Source organism: Podarcis muralis, chromosome 8 (assembly GCF_964188315.1).
Source record: "Podarcis muralis chromosome 8, rPodMur119.hap1.1, whole genome shotgun sequence".
NCBI lineage: Eukaryota > Metazoa > Chordata > Lepidosauria > Squamata > Lacertidae > Podarcis > Podarcis muralis.
Window position 1 is genome coordinate 14287019 of NC_135662.1, and position 16212 is coordinate 14303230.

General features: G+C 46.3%; 1 protein-coding gene across 1 annotated transcript in view; it reads left to right on the top strand.

The window, feature by feature from the left end:
* FAM91A1 (family with sequence similarity 91 member A1) overlaps positions 1-15658 on the top strand; it is a 33197-nt gene extending 17539 nt beyond the window's left edge. The window contains exons 13-24 of the mRNA XM_028736195.2: positions 1136-1248; positions 1539-1625; positions 2942-3074; positions 7456-7604; positions 9341-9475; positions 10691-10804; positions 11422-11494; positions 12528-12677; positions 13534-13641; positions 13762-13885; positions 14027-14096; positions 15291-15658. Of these exons, the coding sequence (XP_028592028.2) occupies positions 1136-1248; positions 1539-1625; positions 2942-3074; positions 7456-7604; positions 9341-9475; positions 10691-10804; positions 11422-11494; positions 12528-12677; positions 13534-13641; positions 13762-13885; positions 14027-14096; positions 15291-15497 (1463 nt within the window). The 3' untranslated portion in view covers positions 15498-15658. The remainder of the gene's footprint in view (positions 1-1135; positions 1249-1538; positions 1626-2941; positions 3075-7455; positions 7605-9340; positions 9476-10690; positions 10805-11421; positions 11495-12527; positions 12678-13533; positions 13642-13761; positions 13886-14026; positions 14097-15290) is intronic.
* Positions 15659-16212: the final 554 nt, after the last annotated feature.

Genomic DNA, 16212 nt, shown 5'->3' on the forward strand with positions numbered 1-16212 from the left:
CTACGTGCATAAGCTGCAAACATTGTTCAGATGTTTTTGGTGAATCGTTCTGGGGTATCAAAGGTGACCTGCCCCAGCATGATGTCATCAAAAGCCCACAGCATAAATAAAATCCCTGTGCCATTTCAATGTGGCCAGAGTTGTTCATGGATCTTCAGTTTGAGATGGTGAGGTTTTTTCCATTCATAAGTAGTCGGTTGCCTGACATTAGATTAGCAAGCCTCTCTGTGACATCACAGCAGTTTAGACGGTTCTCATGTCGCTGGAGGTGGAACACTGGCAGATGGAGCACAAGCCCGCTGCTAAATAAGAGAAGGTCAGCTGATGACGTCAAGTGACCCTGGGCAAGCCAAGGTGTCAAAGGTTCAAGAGGAGGGCAGACTCAATGACAGACACAGTGGCCTGATTTGCACATCCTGCTAAGCCAAACCATGGCTTAGTGCAGGGGTCGACAAAGTTTTTGCGGCTTGGGCCAGTTCACGGTCCCGCAGATGCCACAATGGGCTGGAGTGCGGGCGCGGAGGAGGCGTGTGCAGCTTCTCCTTGGCTGCAGGAGCTTCCTGTAGCCAATGGGAAGCCGGCCAGAGTCACGGAAGGTGGTCCCCGCTCTGCCCCGCGCCGGTTTAGCGTGGCGCACAGGAGCCTTCCGAGCGGGCGGCAGGTGTCCCCGAGAAGGTGGGAGTCCATGGGCCAGTTAAATGACCCCCATGGGCCGCTTGTGGCCCATGGGCCTTAGGTTGCCGACCCCTGGCTTAGTGTGAAGGCCACGTCTCCTGAGGATAAGATCAGGGCTGGCTTTGTTCTTCCTTGGTCATTTTGCTGCTGAGCTAAGCTTAGTGTTTCATCCAAACCTGGGTTTATGGATCAGCACTCTTCAAGCTAACCACGGACTGTAATCAAGTTTGGTTATCTGTTTACAACTCATGGTTTGCCCAGGAGAGCTGAACTGCAGGCCTGAGTTTGGAGGACATGCTAAGCAAAACCATGGCTTACCTCAGCTCATCACATCAGCTAAAGGAGTGGAGAGGTGAGGCACAACCACAGTCTTAGCGTGATGTATGAAGCAGGCCAGCAAGTTCCAGTGTTTTCAAAACTATTTAAGATGGCAAATCTCTGTGTGTGTTTGCTTCCTTAGCCGATACTGCCAGTGTGAGCAGCTTGAGTCTGTCCGGTGGGCACACGAAGCGTATAGCCTTCCTGTTTGATTCAACACTCACTGCCTTTTTAATGATGGGGAATCTCTCACCGGTAAGTTTCTTCGCTTCTCAATATCTAAGTGTTAAAATTCTGTAAAACATTCCTTTAGTTTTTTTGATAAAAACTTTTTAAAAAACAAGTTTTTAGATTAGTTTTTTGTCAAAATGATAACTACAGTCATTTTTTAAATAAAAAACCCAAAGAGTCCTGATTTGCAGGAAGGGAACGCAAGGGGTGTGTAGTCTGTATTCCTACATCTTCATTGTGAACGCTTATTGAATACTGGGTAGATTCATAATAATTTGAAACTCAAGGTTTTGCAATTTTACCTTCCTTTGCAGAATTTGAAAAGTCATGCCGTCACCATGTTTGAAGTTGGGAAGTTGTCAGATGAGTCTCTGGACAGTTTCCTTGTAGAACTTGAAAAGGTAAATAATAGTTGGTTTGTTATTGTTAAAGGAGGGTGGTAGTCAAGACAACCTTTGCATGAGCAGTCAGGCTATATATAGTTAAGTTGGTACTATCTTGCATTAAAGGATATGGTAAAAAGGTAAAGGACCCCTGGACAGTTGGGTCCAGTCCAAGGTGCCTACGGGGTGTTGCGCTCCTCTCGCTTTCAGGCCGAGGGAGCCGGCGTTTGTCCACAGACAGCTTTCCAGGTCATGTGGGCAGCATGACTAAACTGCTTCTGGCGTTCTATTTATTAAAGGCTTCACAGTTACAGCACAAATGCATTCCGATTTGAAAGAGACATTTAACATTAACCTTCAAAATAACTTATATGTTGGAAGCGCATTTTTCTTACGAGCGAAAGTTCGAACTTGGTCAATTCGCCTGGAGCCACATAAGTCACTTAAGGGGCTGGATGCAGCCCATAGCCCATTGCTGAGCAGTCTCCCATAAGACATTACTTCCCTCCCACCCTCTTGCTTTTAGTAATTGTGGCTCATCTGATCATTCAAACTGAAGAAATATAGATAAGAAACTTCAGTCATTACCCTTTGTATGATTACATTGTCAAATGGTATTTTCCTTCTGCTAACATTTGTTTAAACTCTGTATAGGGTATCAAATGTATAAAGGTAAAGGGACCCCTGACCATTAGGTCCAGTCGTGGCCGACTCTGGGGTTTCGGTGCTCATCTCCCTTTATTGGCCGAGGGAGCCGGCGTCCAGCTTCTGGGTCATGTGGCCAGCATGACTAAGCCGCTTCTGGCAAACCAGAGCTGTGCACGGAAACACCGTTTATGTTCCCGCCGGTGCGGTACCTATTTATCTACTTGCACTTTGATGTGCTTTCGAACTGCTAGGTTGGCAGGAGCAGGGACTGAGCAATGGGAGCTCACCCCGTCGTGGGGATTCGAACCACCGACCTTCTGATCGGCAAGTCCTAGTCTCTGTGGTTTAACCCACAGCGCCACCCGTGTCCCTCCATCAAATGTATAGCTACACATAATTATGTACCGAAAACTGACCTACAGATAGTTTACCAAAGCTATTGAAAATACTATATTCATAGTTTCCTTTTTTTTAATAGTGAAGATAACACACAAGTACTGGAAAATATAATCACATTTATTCATCTGACATGTAAATATTTTTTCTTTTCTTTTGAGGGTCAGAGCAGCTGCACGGTCATAAATGTTGAGTTAGGAATGTTTTGTCATATATTAATTCAATTTTCTATGTCAATAGTATTTGCACAAACAGCTCATGCAAAGTACTTTTTTTCTTCCCTTATTTAGGTTCAAAGCACAGGAGAGGGCGAAGCACAAAGATACTTTGATCACGCACTTACGCTGCGAAACACTATACTGTTTCTGAGGCACAATAAGGATCTAGTGGCTCAAGTTACACAGCCTGAACAACCCAATAATGGTACAGTGAAGACATGCTTTTATTTTACGTGTTCTGTACTTTTTACTCTGATGACACACTTTCACTAGCTTTGAAAACATGCTCCAAACGTGTACTTATAAGTATAACCCCTTTGGGAACAGAGGTCCCATTGTCCATTGTTAGCTGTTTTAGGCTGCTAAACATCAATCTTGGCATGCTGTTATCGTTGCAATAGCCCCTGTAGTCAGAAATGTACTCTGTATAAGGCCAGTTAAGAATCTAGGCAACTGAGAAGTCATCTCATTAAACAAAGTCAACCTGACTTATTTATAAACCTACGCAAGTTCTAGTGTTTGCGGGTAAACATATTGGAAAGCATTGTCCAAAGAGATGCATTAATTTATGCATCAATGTTCTAAGCACATAGTGTTTGCATTAAAGTTTTAAGAGTAGATCCCAGATGTTGGTTATAGCAGTCACATGAGGAAGAAAGAAAAAGTGCTTTATTTCTTTTTCATTCCCACCATCAGATGATAGCAACCTGCCTCTACCCTGTTACATTCAGCGAGCGCAACTAGCATTTTTTGGACCCTTTTCTTTCCACCTTGCAACTGCCTACTTTCTCCCTTCTCCCTGTTTCCCTCTCTTTCTTGGTCAAGATGCACCAGTAACTCAGAAAGTCACTTGAGAGAATATGTATCCCATGTATACATCGCAAAATTCATGCACTTTTAACTGCATGGGCGATACAATATCCTGCACCATCTTTTTGGCTAGAGCCGTGTTATTTTGGGAGAATGCAGCAGCTGTAATTCCCTTTAGCTATAAGCACTCAGCCCCCTCCGGACTTAATAAATCCCGGTGACCATCATTTTCCTGCAGGGCTGAACAAACATAGTGTGTGTGTTTGTACATCTCTCGAGTTAATTTTGTTTTAATGGGGAAAGAATTTATCTTGCTCTGTCAGTTTTTTTACCCCTTTAAACATTCAGCAGCAGCATCCAGTTGAGTCCTATCAAAAACTGTCAGATTCCCGGGCAACAGCATTTAGAACTGTACATAGAATAAAAAAGATACAGACCAGGAACCCCAGTTATTGTGGAAGGACTCTTCACTACCAATTCACTCTTTATCAGTGGGTAAAGTGTCTTTTGATCATTTGAGAGGGTTGGGGGAACAGGACATGAACTAATACTTTTAAGATAATGAATTGCTTAAATAAGCCTTCACTTGTCACAATATCTACTCGGGGGGGGGGGGGCAGATACTATTTATGTAGCTTCCAGCTGCTTATGCAGTTGGTTTACTTTTGAAGTTGACCTTGCACAGTTGGTTTATGCCCCCTGGAGAAGCTTAAAAGACATTCATCTTTTTATACTTGAGTATGCTTTCAATTTCCTAAATCATATTGGATAGTGTTCTTGAATTGGGTACTATGGTTTAAAATTGGCAAAGGCTAAGGAATGTAGTAGGGACGCGGGAGGTGCTGTGGGTTAAACCACAGAGCCTCTTGGGCTTGCCGATCAGAAGGTTGGCGGTTCGAATCCCCGCGACGGAGTGAGCTCCCGTTGTTCGGTCCCTGCTCCTGCCAACCTAGCAGTTCGAAAGCACGTCAGAGTGCAAGTAGATAAATAGGTAGCGCTCCAGCGGGAAGGTAAATGGTGTTTCCGTGCACAGCTCTGGTTTGCCAGAAGCGGCTTAGTCATGCTGGCCACATGACCCGGAAGCTGTACGCCGGCTCCCTCAGCCAATAAAACAAGATGAGCGCCGCAACCCCAGAGTCAGCCACAACTGGACCTAATGGTCAGGGGTCCCTTTACCTTTTTAAGGAATGTAGTGCTGTAAATCCATATGTCCTATTCTAAAGGGGATTTCTTGTGACCAGCATGTATATGCTAGTTTGGGCTGGAGAAAAGAATAGTATAGAATAAAATTTCCTTCACTGAATACAGTGGTGCCTCGCAAGACGAAATTAATTCGCTCCGCACGTTTTTTCTTCTTGCGAGTTTTTCGTCTTGCGAAGCATGGTTTCCCATAGGAATGCATTGAAAATCAATCAATGCGTTCCTATGGAAACCGCCTTCAGACCAGGTCCGGGGACAGTCTGTCCCCCGACCTCTTCTGAAGGCTAGGGGGGGGGACAAGGGCTTTTCTTCCCACCCCCAGCATTTTAAAAAACCCCGGGACAGCGGAGACTTCTCCGCTGTCCAGGGCGATCTTAAAATGCTGGCAGCGAAGCCTCCGCTGCCGCCCGCCAGCATTTTAAAAAACCCCCGGACAGCGGAGGACTTTTCTGCTGTCCGCGGCGATTTAAAAGCCCCCGGGAAGGCAGGCAGGGGGGAGCAAAGACTTTTGCCCCCTGCCGGCCTTCAGAAGAGGTCCTGGACCTCTTCTGAAGGCCGGCGGGGGGCGAAAGTCTTTGCTCCCCCCCCCCCCCGCCTGCCTTCAAAAGCCGTCCGGGATAGCGGAGAAACGAAGGCTGGCGGAGGGAGGAGGTCTCTCCGCCCCGCCGCCAGCCTTCGGAGGAGGTCCAAGGACAGTGGGGAAGACGTGCTGCACTTCCCCGCTGTCCCGGAGATTTCCCTATGGGCTTTCGTCTTGCGAAGGAAGCCCATAGGGAAATTCGTTTTGCAAAGCGCCTCCAAAACGGAAAACCCTTTCATCTAGCGGGTTTTCCGTCTTGCGAGGCGTTCGTCTTGCGGGGCACCACTGTATATAGGAGCTGGGACAGACCAAAGGCCAATTTAGTCCAGCATCCTGTTCTCTCTGCAGGCAGCAAGATGCCTATGGGAAGCCCAAAACCAGGCCATGAGCGAAACAGTGCCCTTTCTCAGCTGCTGGTATTCAGAAGCACCCTGCCTCCCATAGTGGAGGCAGAACATAGCGATTGTGGCTAGTAGCCACTGAAAGCCTAAAACTTCTTGAGTTTGGAGAACAGCCATTGCTAAGCAGTAGACCATCTGCTTTGCATGCAGAAGGTGCACAGCATTGTAGACAGTGCTGGTCCAATGGCCTGATGTCCTGGTTCCTAATTTGGCTAATTCTGTTTTAAATCTGTCCAAGCTGGTGGGCATCCCTGCATCTTGTGGCAGCAAATTCCTTGGTTTAACAGTGCACTGGGTGAAGAAGTATAGATGCATTTGCCTGCCTTTAATCTCCCTATAGAGCCAGTGTGGTGTAGTGGTTAAGAGCGGTGGACTCGTGATCTGGAGAGCCGGGTTCGCTTCCCTGCTCCTCCACATGCAGCTGCTGGGTGACCTTGGGCTACTCACACTTCTGTGAAGTCTCTCAGCCCCACTCACCTCACAGAGTGTTTGTTGTGGGGGAGGAAGGGAAAGGAGAATGTTAGCCGCTTTGAGACTCCTTCAGGTAGTGATAAAACAGGATATCAAATCCAAACTCTTCTTCTACTTCTTTTTCTTCTACGTTCAGCTTCACTGAGTGTGGTGCTGATAACACGAAGGTTGCAGGTTCAATCCCTGTATGGGACAGCTGCATTTTCCTGCATTTCAGGGGGTTGGACAATCCTCAGAACTCTACTGTTCTATGATTCTATGACCCCAGGTTCTAACTGTGTGTGTGTGTGTGTGTGTGTGTGTGTGTGTGTGTGAGAGAGAGAGAGAGAGAGAGAGAGAATTTTCTCCCAGTTTCTCCGCACAGTGAATAATGTTATGCGCCTCTATCATTTCCACCTTTTTCTTTTATTTTTATTTTTAAAAAATAAAAATCCCCAAGCGTTATAACCTTTCCGCATAAGGAGCCGCTCCAGCCCCTTGATCATTCTTGGCTGCCCTTTCCTGAAAAAGTATCCATGGTTGGTATCCAAAGAACTGCCCAGTAAGTGAACAGCAGTTCAAGAAATTCAGATATAGAGAATCACATACCCATGGAGAGCCTGTATTTATATTTATTGAACAGCAGTCTCCTTGGTCCCCCGTAGTCAGAACCCCTTCAGAGCAGAGGGGCAGTTCAAAAGCAGTTGTGGAAGGAGATCCTGCTATTCAAAGGAAGGCAAAGTAAATAAATAAAACTTGCATGAAATAAGTCTTTGGTTCAACGGTTATTTCCTTTTGACATATAACTTTCCTTGTGGCTAGTGGTATGCATCAAAGCTGATTTACCATGGGGTAGGTGGCATACACAGTGCCTTCCGTATGGTTATGGACTCAGTTTCCATCATTCCTGACCATGCTGGCTAGGAGTGATAGGAGTTGTAGTCTGACAACATCCGGAGGGCGCCATCTTACCTACCCTTCCCTAGCTGATAGCATCTTTAAGTCGTTGTGTTGAGATTTTATCTAGGAAGAGAGAAGAGACCCGTCTAAATTTGTATTTTTCCTCCCCCCTTCCTGTACCCCTTTCAGTTGTACATGTTCGTTCTCTATCTGTATTCCAAGTGTCTTTGACATCGTTGATGTAGGTTTCCCTCTGGATTTGCTGCGCTGCGAAAGCTTGCTTGGCTTGGACCCTGCTACCTGCAGCAGAGTTTTGAACAAAAACTACACGCTGCTGGTCTCCATGGCGCCTCTCACCAACGAAATCCGACCCATCAGCAGCTGCACACCCCAGGTAAGAGAGGAAATCTCCCCAGAAATGAAATGGGAGGGTTACTTCCTGTGTGGCGCTTTGCTTTTAGTATTTACGGGAGGCTTTTGGTCAGCAGTGTGCATGCACTCTTTATCTGTGTATCTGCTTTTCTTCCCAGAAGTTGACTTTATTGCTTTTGCATGGCTTTATCCAACTAACCCTCCACAGCTGGAAGACAGCCCCTTCTGTTTGCAGAGGGGTCTGCCAGAGTCTCTCCCCCCACTCCCCAGAGCACAGGGCTGGAACAGCATTTTATTTTATTTTTGCCAGACTCCCCTTCCCCTTGCACCACCATGCACTAACATTCCTTACTGCTTCAGAGAGCCCCCCAGCCCTGCATGGCAGATGTTTGAGAGGCAAAGCTGGTGCAAGGGGAAGAGAATGTCAGACGCTTCCTTCTACCCATTCAGGCCACTGGTCCATCTAGCTCCGTAATGTCTACCCCAGACATAGGCAAACTCGGCCCTCCAGATGTTCTGGGACTACAACTCCTATGATCCCTAGCTAACAGGACCAGTGGTCAGGGATGATGGGAATTGTAGTCCCAAAACATCTGGTGGGCCGAATTTGCCTATGCCTGGTCTACACTGACTCACAGCAGCTCTCCAGAGTTTCAAACCCGCCCCCAGCCCTACCTAGAGGCACCAGGGATGGGATATTTCACGTGTAACGCATGTGTTCTATGGCCCAGTCAGAGAAAAATGCCCCACTCCCTTTCCGCTGATAGGAGCATCCTGCTGATGGAATTCTTCCACTCCTGGGACACTCCCACCGGTAGAATCTTAGGCAGGATCGAAGCCTATGGTTGTTTCTGTCCCCGTCTTTCATCAAGGTCCCCAAGGCTGCCCACAAGAATTTTTCTGAAATGCAGAAATCTATATTCTTAAAATATATCTATATTCTTAAAAAAGGGACACGGGTGGCGCTGTGGGTTAAACCACAGAGCCTAGGACTTGCTGATCAGAAGGTTGGTGGTTCGAATCCCCGTGACGGGGTGAGCTCCCGTTGCTCAGTCCCTGCTCCTGCCAACCTAGCAGTTCGAAAGCATGTCAAAGTGCAAGTAGATAAATAGGTACCGCTCTGGCGGGAAGGTAAACAGCATTTCCGTGCACTGCTCTGGTTCGCCAGAAGTGGTTTAGTCATGCTGGCCACAGGACCCGGAAGCTGTACGCCGGCTCCCTCGGCCAATAAAGCAAGATGAGCGCCGCAGCCCCAGAGTCGGTCACGACTGGACCTAATTGTCAAGGGTCCCTTTACCTTTACCTATATTCTTAAAAAGCATTTTACACTGCTTTCCTTCATGGATTAGTTTCAAGCCAAAAAGCCACCGACAGGAAGGTGACACACTTAAAGCTGGTATGAAAAAACGTAAAGTCATAATGAGTCTGTAGGAAGTGCTTAAAAGGCTTTTCTGAAAAAGAAAAGATACTGCGAGCTTTACACCCAAACCGTCGTCCTGCCATTCTGCAAGGGATTTGGATGCAGCAGAGGTCCCCATCTAGTTCTGCCCAGCGCTGCTGGTTTCTGCTGGCAGGGAAGCCCCACTGGTGAGGAGTCACCAACATGCCTTCCCAAATGCTTTTCTGCTTCTTAATATTAGTCAGGTGTGAAATTGCAGTTGCTGTTATAGAAGAAGCCCTGTTACTGCAAATCAAGAGTATAACAGCAACATTCGTCTTATTCTTGCTTCAGTGGGTGCCTTTTTCATCTTTCCCTAGCATATTGGACCGGCTATTCCAGAAGTCAGCTCCGTATGGTTCAAGCTCTACATTTATCACATTACTGGACAAGGGCCTCCATCCCTGTTGTTATCTAAAGGAACGAGACTCCGAAAACTTCCAGATATATTTCAGGTAAGCATTACGTATTTGGAGGGAATTAGAGTCTTCTGTATTGGTATTGATTCTGGAGTTGTTGCTCCTGTGGCCTTTGCAGTGTAACACCTGAAGCTGCTGGTTTCAGCAAGGTAAACAAACCAACCCCTGTGTTGCAAAATATGAGTCAGCAATATCAAAAGCAACACGATGGCCAGAAACAATTACAATGTGAAAAACTTTATAGGAATAATTGCATGAGCACTGTTCCAGAGTATTTTTCATTCTCATGTATATTATATCTATTTGAAAAAAGATTGGTTAATGAAGAAATTACATATCTTTCCACTTTACGAGTGTTGAACTAATTGGCTGATGAAGAATTCAACGAAACAGTAGTTGTTATCCAGAAACACTGTTCAGCAGAGTTCGGAGTTGGACATCAGAATTGGACATTTGCTGATTATACAAAGCTTCACAGCTTGTTCTCCACCGGGTGAAGTCTGGCACTGTGATTCATTTAAGGACTTTCAGAGACTTCAGTTTGTTAGTTTTGATGTTTTGAATTATTCCTATAAAGTTTTTCACATTGTAATTGTTTCTGGCCAGCGTGTTGCTTTTGGTATTGCTGGTTTCAGCAAGGTAATCTGTTTCACTGGAAATGTGGGCGATCTTAATTCTGGGGTATAGGCCTTTGGTCATGTTCAACTTTGGGTTCAGATCAGTGTTTTGTATAAATAGCTCTAGAGCAGGCATAGGCAAACTCGGCCCTCCAGATGTTTTGGGACTACAACTCCCATCATCCCTAGCTAACAGGACCAGTGGTCGGGGGATGGTGGGAGTTGTAGTCCCAAAACATCTGGAGGGCTGAGTTTGCCTATGCCTGATCTAGAGAGCTGAGATGGCTCAGTCAGCAGAGCGTGAGACTCCCAACAGCATCTAGGGGGCCACAGGTGTTAATAGGTAATACAGACATGTAGATAACAAATTGAAAAGCATGTGTGCCAATAAGTACAAATAGGATGATTGCATTACTTTTCAGATTTTTGAAACAATTCAACTTGCACAAATAAGATTTGGGATATTTCTTCTTTTCCTACCAGCAGAAAAACTAAACCTCTTAATTCAGGCTGAAAAGAGAGCTAGAAAAGCAAAGCCAGATGGATGCAGGCAGTGGAGGACTTTGCTCTCGCTGCAACTCTATAGACCTTTCAGTCTTAATCTGACCGCTGTGTCTTCACTTCTGCTCTCTAGGGCTATGACCGCTTGCTAATAACATCTTGGGGGCATGACCCAGGAGTCGTCCCAACTTCCAATGTGCTCACCATGCTGAATGATGCTTTAACCCATTCTGCTGTTCTGATTCAGGTAAGGAACAACTTGTATAAATATGAAACTTCTGATATTTCTGCTGGACCAGAGATTTGCAGAGGATGTGGCAGAATTAAAGTAGTTTGCATAATATACAGATGTCCAATGGTGGCTGGAAGATGGCTAATTTAATGCAGTTTCTTATTTGAGGTGCTTGTAATTAACTCTTGGAATATGAGAACAGACTATATTGTGATGGCCTGTGGCTCAGATGATTTTTTTAGACCAGACTTAGCCAGCCTGGTAACCTCCCAGATGTTGTTGGATTCCATCACCTATCTTCTCCCCTTCCCCTTCCCCTGACTCCCAATTCTTGATCGCATTTCTCAAGAAAAAGTATCCTATCTTGAAACCATACTGGGATTTTGTCCTTACTATTAAAGGAACCTTGATCTTACTAACTGAACTCTTATCAAGCGACAACAGAGAGTTTCCATTCTGTTAATTCTGCAGAATTTAGTATTAATGGAGATGGGGTGTGGATCATGGCACCTTAGGTTCTTGGTTCTCTGGCAGTAATTCCCCGTGATCAATGAGGGCTAGGTGCCTTTGAAAAGCTGGAGATTGTCACGTTGACATGGATTTTGTGCCTTAACTCTCACTTTGGTGTTTAGGGACATGGTATGCGTGGTATGGGGGAAACTGTCCATATGCCATTTCCATTTGATGAAACAGAACGGCAAGGAGGTAACTCATGTTTTCTTGTACTGGCATTTTCTGCTCAGACGCAATTTGTGCGTGGTTGAATCCTCAAAACCGCACCTTGCTGCTCACAGTAACAGTAAAGAGTAACAAGGAAAGGGGGAAATTAGCAAGTTTCTGTCCAGGATTTGAGGCATTTCCCATCGCCTGCTGGCTGGAGACGCTGGGGATTGAACCTGCGAAACACATGCACGCAAAGCATGTTTCTCTGCCACTAAGCTATTGTCCTCCACTTTGCTTTTGGCTTAGTGGGTATCAGACTTGTATGTTGCTGTGAGAATGTAATCACTACCTTCTGAATGATATTTTGGTTAGGAATAATGTAACTGAGGGACGCGGGTGGCGCTGTGGGTTAAAGCCTCAGCGCCTAGGGCTTGCCGATTGTAAGGTCGGCGGTTCGAATCCCCGCAGCGGGGTGCGCTCCTGGCGCTCGGTCCCAGCGCCTGCTAACCTAGCAGTTCGAAAGCACCCCCGGGTGCAAATAGATAAATAGGGACCGCTTACTAGCGGGAAGGTAAACGGCATTCCGTGTGCTGCGCTGGCTCGCCAGATGCAGCTTGTCACGCTGGCCACGTGACCCGGAAGTGTCTCCGGACAGCGCTGGCCCCCGGCCTATAGAGTGAGATGAGCGCCACAACCCCAGAGTCTGTTAAGACTGGCCCATATGGGCAGGGGTACCTTTACCTTTAATGTAACTGATAATACCCTTTCCCAGCCTGCCCACCCCCCCAGTAAAACATGATGCAGACATAAAAGCCACTGATCATTGTTGTCAATTATCAATGATTCCAAAAGCTTGCTTCCCGCTCCCACTCCCTTGCACTGGTCTGCATTGTCTTTCTTTGTGGGGAAGTAAAGGGAGGGGGGACTTGCTGTTTTGCTAGATTTCTTTGCCACTGCGATCTCTAATCTTTTAAAAACTGGTGGCTGCAGTGATGCAACCTTTTTTCTTCTTTTCTTTTCTTTTCGCTTAGTAAAATTGCCATTTGACGTGTTTTCCCCCTTTGTTTGTGTTTAGATTTTTCTCGTCTCAACATGGGCGTTCACAAAGCGTTGAGGATATTAAGGGAAAAGATGGATTTGCAGCACTTCTGCGGCTACGTAACCATGTTGAACCCTTTCAGCCACCACGTGCACAGAAAGCTGAGTGATGCTTCTGATGGAAAAGGTTGGTTGGCAGTATACCTTGGTTGTCAGACATGAGGATTCCGGCATTTGGATCTATGCTGAGTTCCTTGTGTGCAGTGAATGAAAGGTGATGGAAGGGAAGCAAGCCATACTGAGCATCCACAAGGAAATATGTACCTAAGGGGGTGTATTCCTGAATCCCACACCTTCAAGGGTTCTGCTAAAAGGAAGCATCCGAGCACAATTCAAAGTGTTGGTGCTGACCTTTAAAGCCCTAAACGGCCTCGGTCCAGTATACCTGAAGGAGTGTCTCCACCCATATTGTTCTGCCCGGACACTGAGGTCCAGCGCTGAGGGCCTTCTGGCAGTTCCCTCGCTGCGAAAAGCCAAGTTACAGGGAACCAGGCAGAGGGCCTTCTCGGGAGTGGCACCTGCCCTGTGGAACGCCCTCCCACCAGATGTCAATGAGAACAACAACTACCAGACTTGTAGAAAACATCTGAAGGCAGCCATCTTTAAGGAAGCTTTTAATTTTTAACAGACTACTGTATTTTAATACTTTGTTGGAAGCCACCAAGAGTGGCTGGGAAAACCCAGCCAGATGGGCGGGGTATAAATAATAAATTCTATTCTATTCTATCCTGCACATGGCCAGATACCAGATACGCCAAAAATGTTCATAATAGAGAAGCCATTGGGGATGTGAATGCACAGGGCATAACCAGAGCAATACTGTCTGTGCGCAAGCAAAGCAGACTTGAGGGACACTCCAGAGCAGATTTTGAGGGCACACGGTGTGTGAGCTTGTGCAGCGCTGTGTTCCGTCCAGAGCTGCTGGATCATAACAGCTGTTGCTCATGAATATAGCTTAAATGGCTTGTTTCGTTTGCTCTAAGGCGAGCCAGAGCTGGCACTTGGCTCGGATGTAAATGGGAGCACGGAATCATTTGAAATGGTCATTGAAGAGCCACCCATGGATTCGGCAGCTAAGCAAAGTCCCGAAGGTAATCCTTTTTTTAAAAAATAAAATAAAGGGTTAAATTTGTTACTGGGAAGACAGTGCTGGCTGGGGCAGATAAGCTGCAGTCCAAATTCCACATTGCCTCATCTCTGTATCTGTTCAGTTCCCACAACAGAGCAGGAGTGGGTCCCCCTGGAATTGTGCTTTGGAATTCCACTCTTCAGCTCCGAGTTAAACCGGAAAGTCTGCCGGAAAATCGCAAGCCACGGACTGTGCAGCAGAGAGAGGTGAGGACTTGCTGAGACCTAAACTGTTTGCCTGCAGATCTTTCAGCAGAGGTAGAAATGAAGCAGTTAAGTGTTCAACATGCACATGGATCCCATGGACTACTTGTTTGACATTGTATATGTTTTCTAATCTTTTGACAGCCTTCAAAAACTGTTACATTCCAGTAGAAAACTTTCTCTACAGGTCCTTAGCTTTGTTCATTCATTCCAGGTAAATATATATTGTTTAAAAATTGCATCTGCATTAATATTTACATAGAAGTTCCTTTTTGACGTAAACGCATTGCAAACTTGCATTTCTCGATGTTCTTTTAAACTGATGTAATGCTAAAGGGTTCTTGCTGAATGAGACAAGGAAAAACATCTGTCTGGTTCTGTAGCTTTATTCTCCATACCTCCCTGGACAATGTTGTGGGTTTGTTTCATGACTTTGTACCTAGTTGCACGTTTTCTCAACCTGAAGGCCACCAGGACCACTGGTGTTATCAAACCTCTTTTCTGACAGACTTGCATCCACATAGTGCCTCCTCTGCTACCTCTGTCTGTCCTGCCTTCTAGCCTGGTTTCTCTAAAGGGCCTTAATCTGTACTTGGCATAGCAGTGGTGACATAGTAGTTGCAGGACCCTAGGCTTTAAGAAGCCCTTTCTGACACCAAAAACCTCTGGGCATGTGCCAAGCGTCACAGCTCCACTACCTCCTATAAATTTGGCAAGGGGATAAGAGAATGGAGAAAGGAAAAAGGAAAGGATGGGAATTGTCCTGGGTCCTTTGGCCATTAAAGAGGAAGCTGTTGGGTTAATAAAAGAGAAGCCAACCAAGGCTTACTACGTTTGTGAACACTAGCAAAACCCCTGTCTCTGCTCATCAAGAGTCAAAATTGCTAAAGGACCCCTGGCACTGGCACCTCCTGTTGTCAAGGACATCTGAAGGCATATAGGGAAATGTTTAATGTTTTATTATGTTTTTATATATGTTGTAAGCTGCCCAGAGTGGCTAGGGCATGGGTAGGCAAGCTAAGGCCCGGGGGCCGGATCTAGACCAATCGCCTTCTCAATCCGGCCCACGGATGGTCCGGGAATCAGCATATTTTTACATGAGTAGAATGTGTCCTTTTATTTAAAATGCATCTCTGGGTTATTTGCGGGGCATAGGAATTCGTTTATTCCCCCCACCAAAAAAAAATATAGTCTGGCCCCCCACAAGGTCTGAGGGACAGTGGACCGGCCCCCTGCTGAAAAAGTTTGCTGATCCCTGGGCTAGGGCAACCCAGTCACATGGGCGGGGAATAAGAGGAACAATATGCAGTAGCCAATCGAGAATTTGGGACTGTGAGTCACTTGTTTGGCAAAAACGAATGCCAACCGGTAATCCTACTGAAGCACGTTTCCCTCTTTCCCTCCTCAGGAAAGCATTTCAACTATGGAATTACTTTCAGAAGCCAGTTTCTCCTCTTCCACTTCAAGTTTACTTTCCCACCCATCCTCTGCCGACGCAGGCGTTCCCCTTCCAGCCAAGAACCTGATGTTCAAGGACGGTACATTGTCAGAGTGGAACGGGCGGTCTCCTTCCTCTGTCCTTATTGCAACTGTGCCACCCGAACACCTGAAATAGCTCGAGGGGTTCGCCCTGGCGTGGTTCACATTTTGCCTTTTCCTTCCGGGTAACCAACTGCATTCGACTTACAGTGCCAACCTCCTCGGAAGCGTACTGCTACCCACAGCATGACCTCTGCAACGATAGTGTTATTAAAGTGTGTAGTGCTGCACTTTTAACCTGGGGGGAGATGCATCCTCTCTCGCCTACCTGTTCATTACTGCATGTCATGCTGCAACAAAAAGCTTCTTAGTTGTCAGCCTGCCTCTCTTTTTATCTCGAGACAATCGATCTTTCTTTTATAACTGAAAGCGCCCTTCGTAGGCTTTCTGATGTTTGAATTTCTATACTGTCACAGTAGATAATGGTAATTTTATACGTTTGTGGTGCAGACCTTAAACTTGCTTTTTTTTTTAATCGTATTAACACACAACAGTTAATGGCTTTTGGCATTAGAAAGGCACAAATTGTATTAAAATAGTTTAACAAAAGTATCAGTGACTGATGGGAGAGAGGGGGACGGCAGGGTTCTACCGCTGACGTACTTAATAATTAGCTATTAACTACCTGATTAAAACAGTGTTTCCCAACCGGTGTTCCGCGGCACACGAGTGTGCCGTGAGACATCGGCTGGTGTGCCGCGAGATGCCTGGAGGGAGGCGGGCGAGTCGGGCGGCGAGAGGCGGGGCGGCGGCGGCGAGGAGCCGCTCGGCGCGCAAAGCGAGGGAGGCTG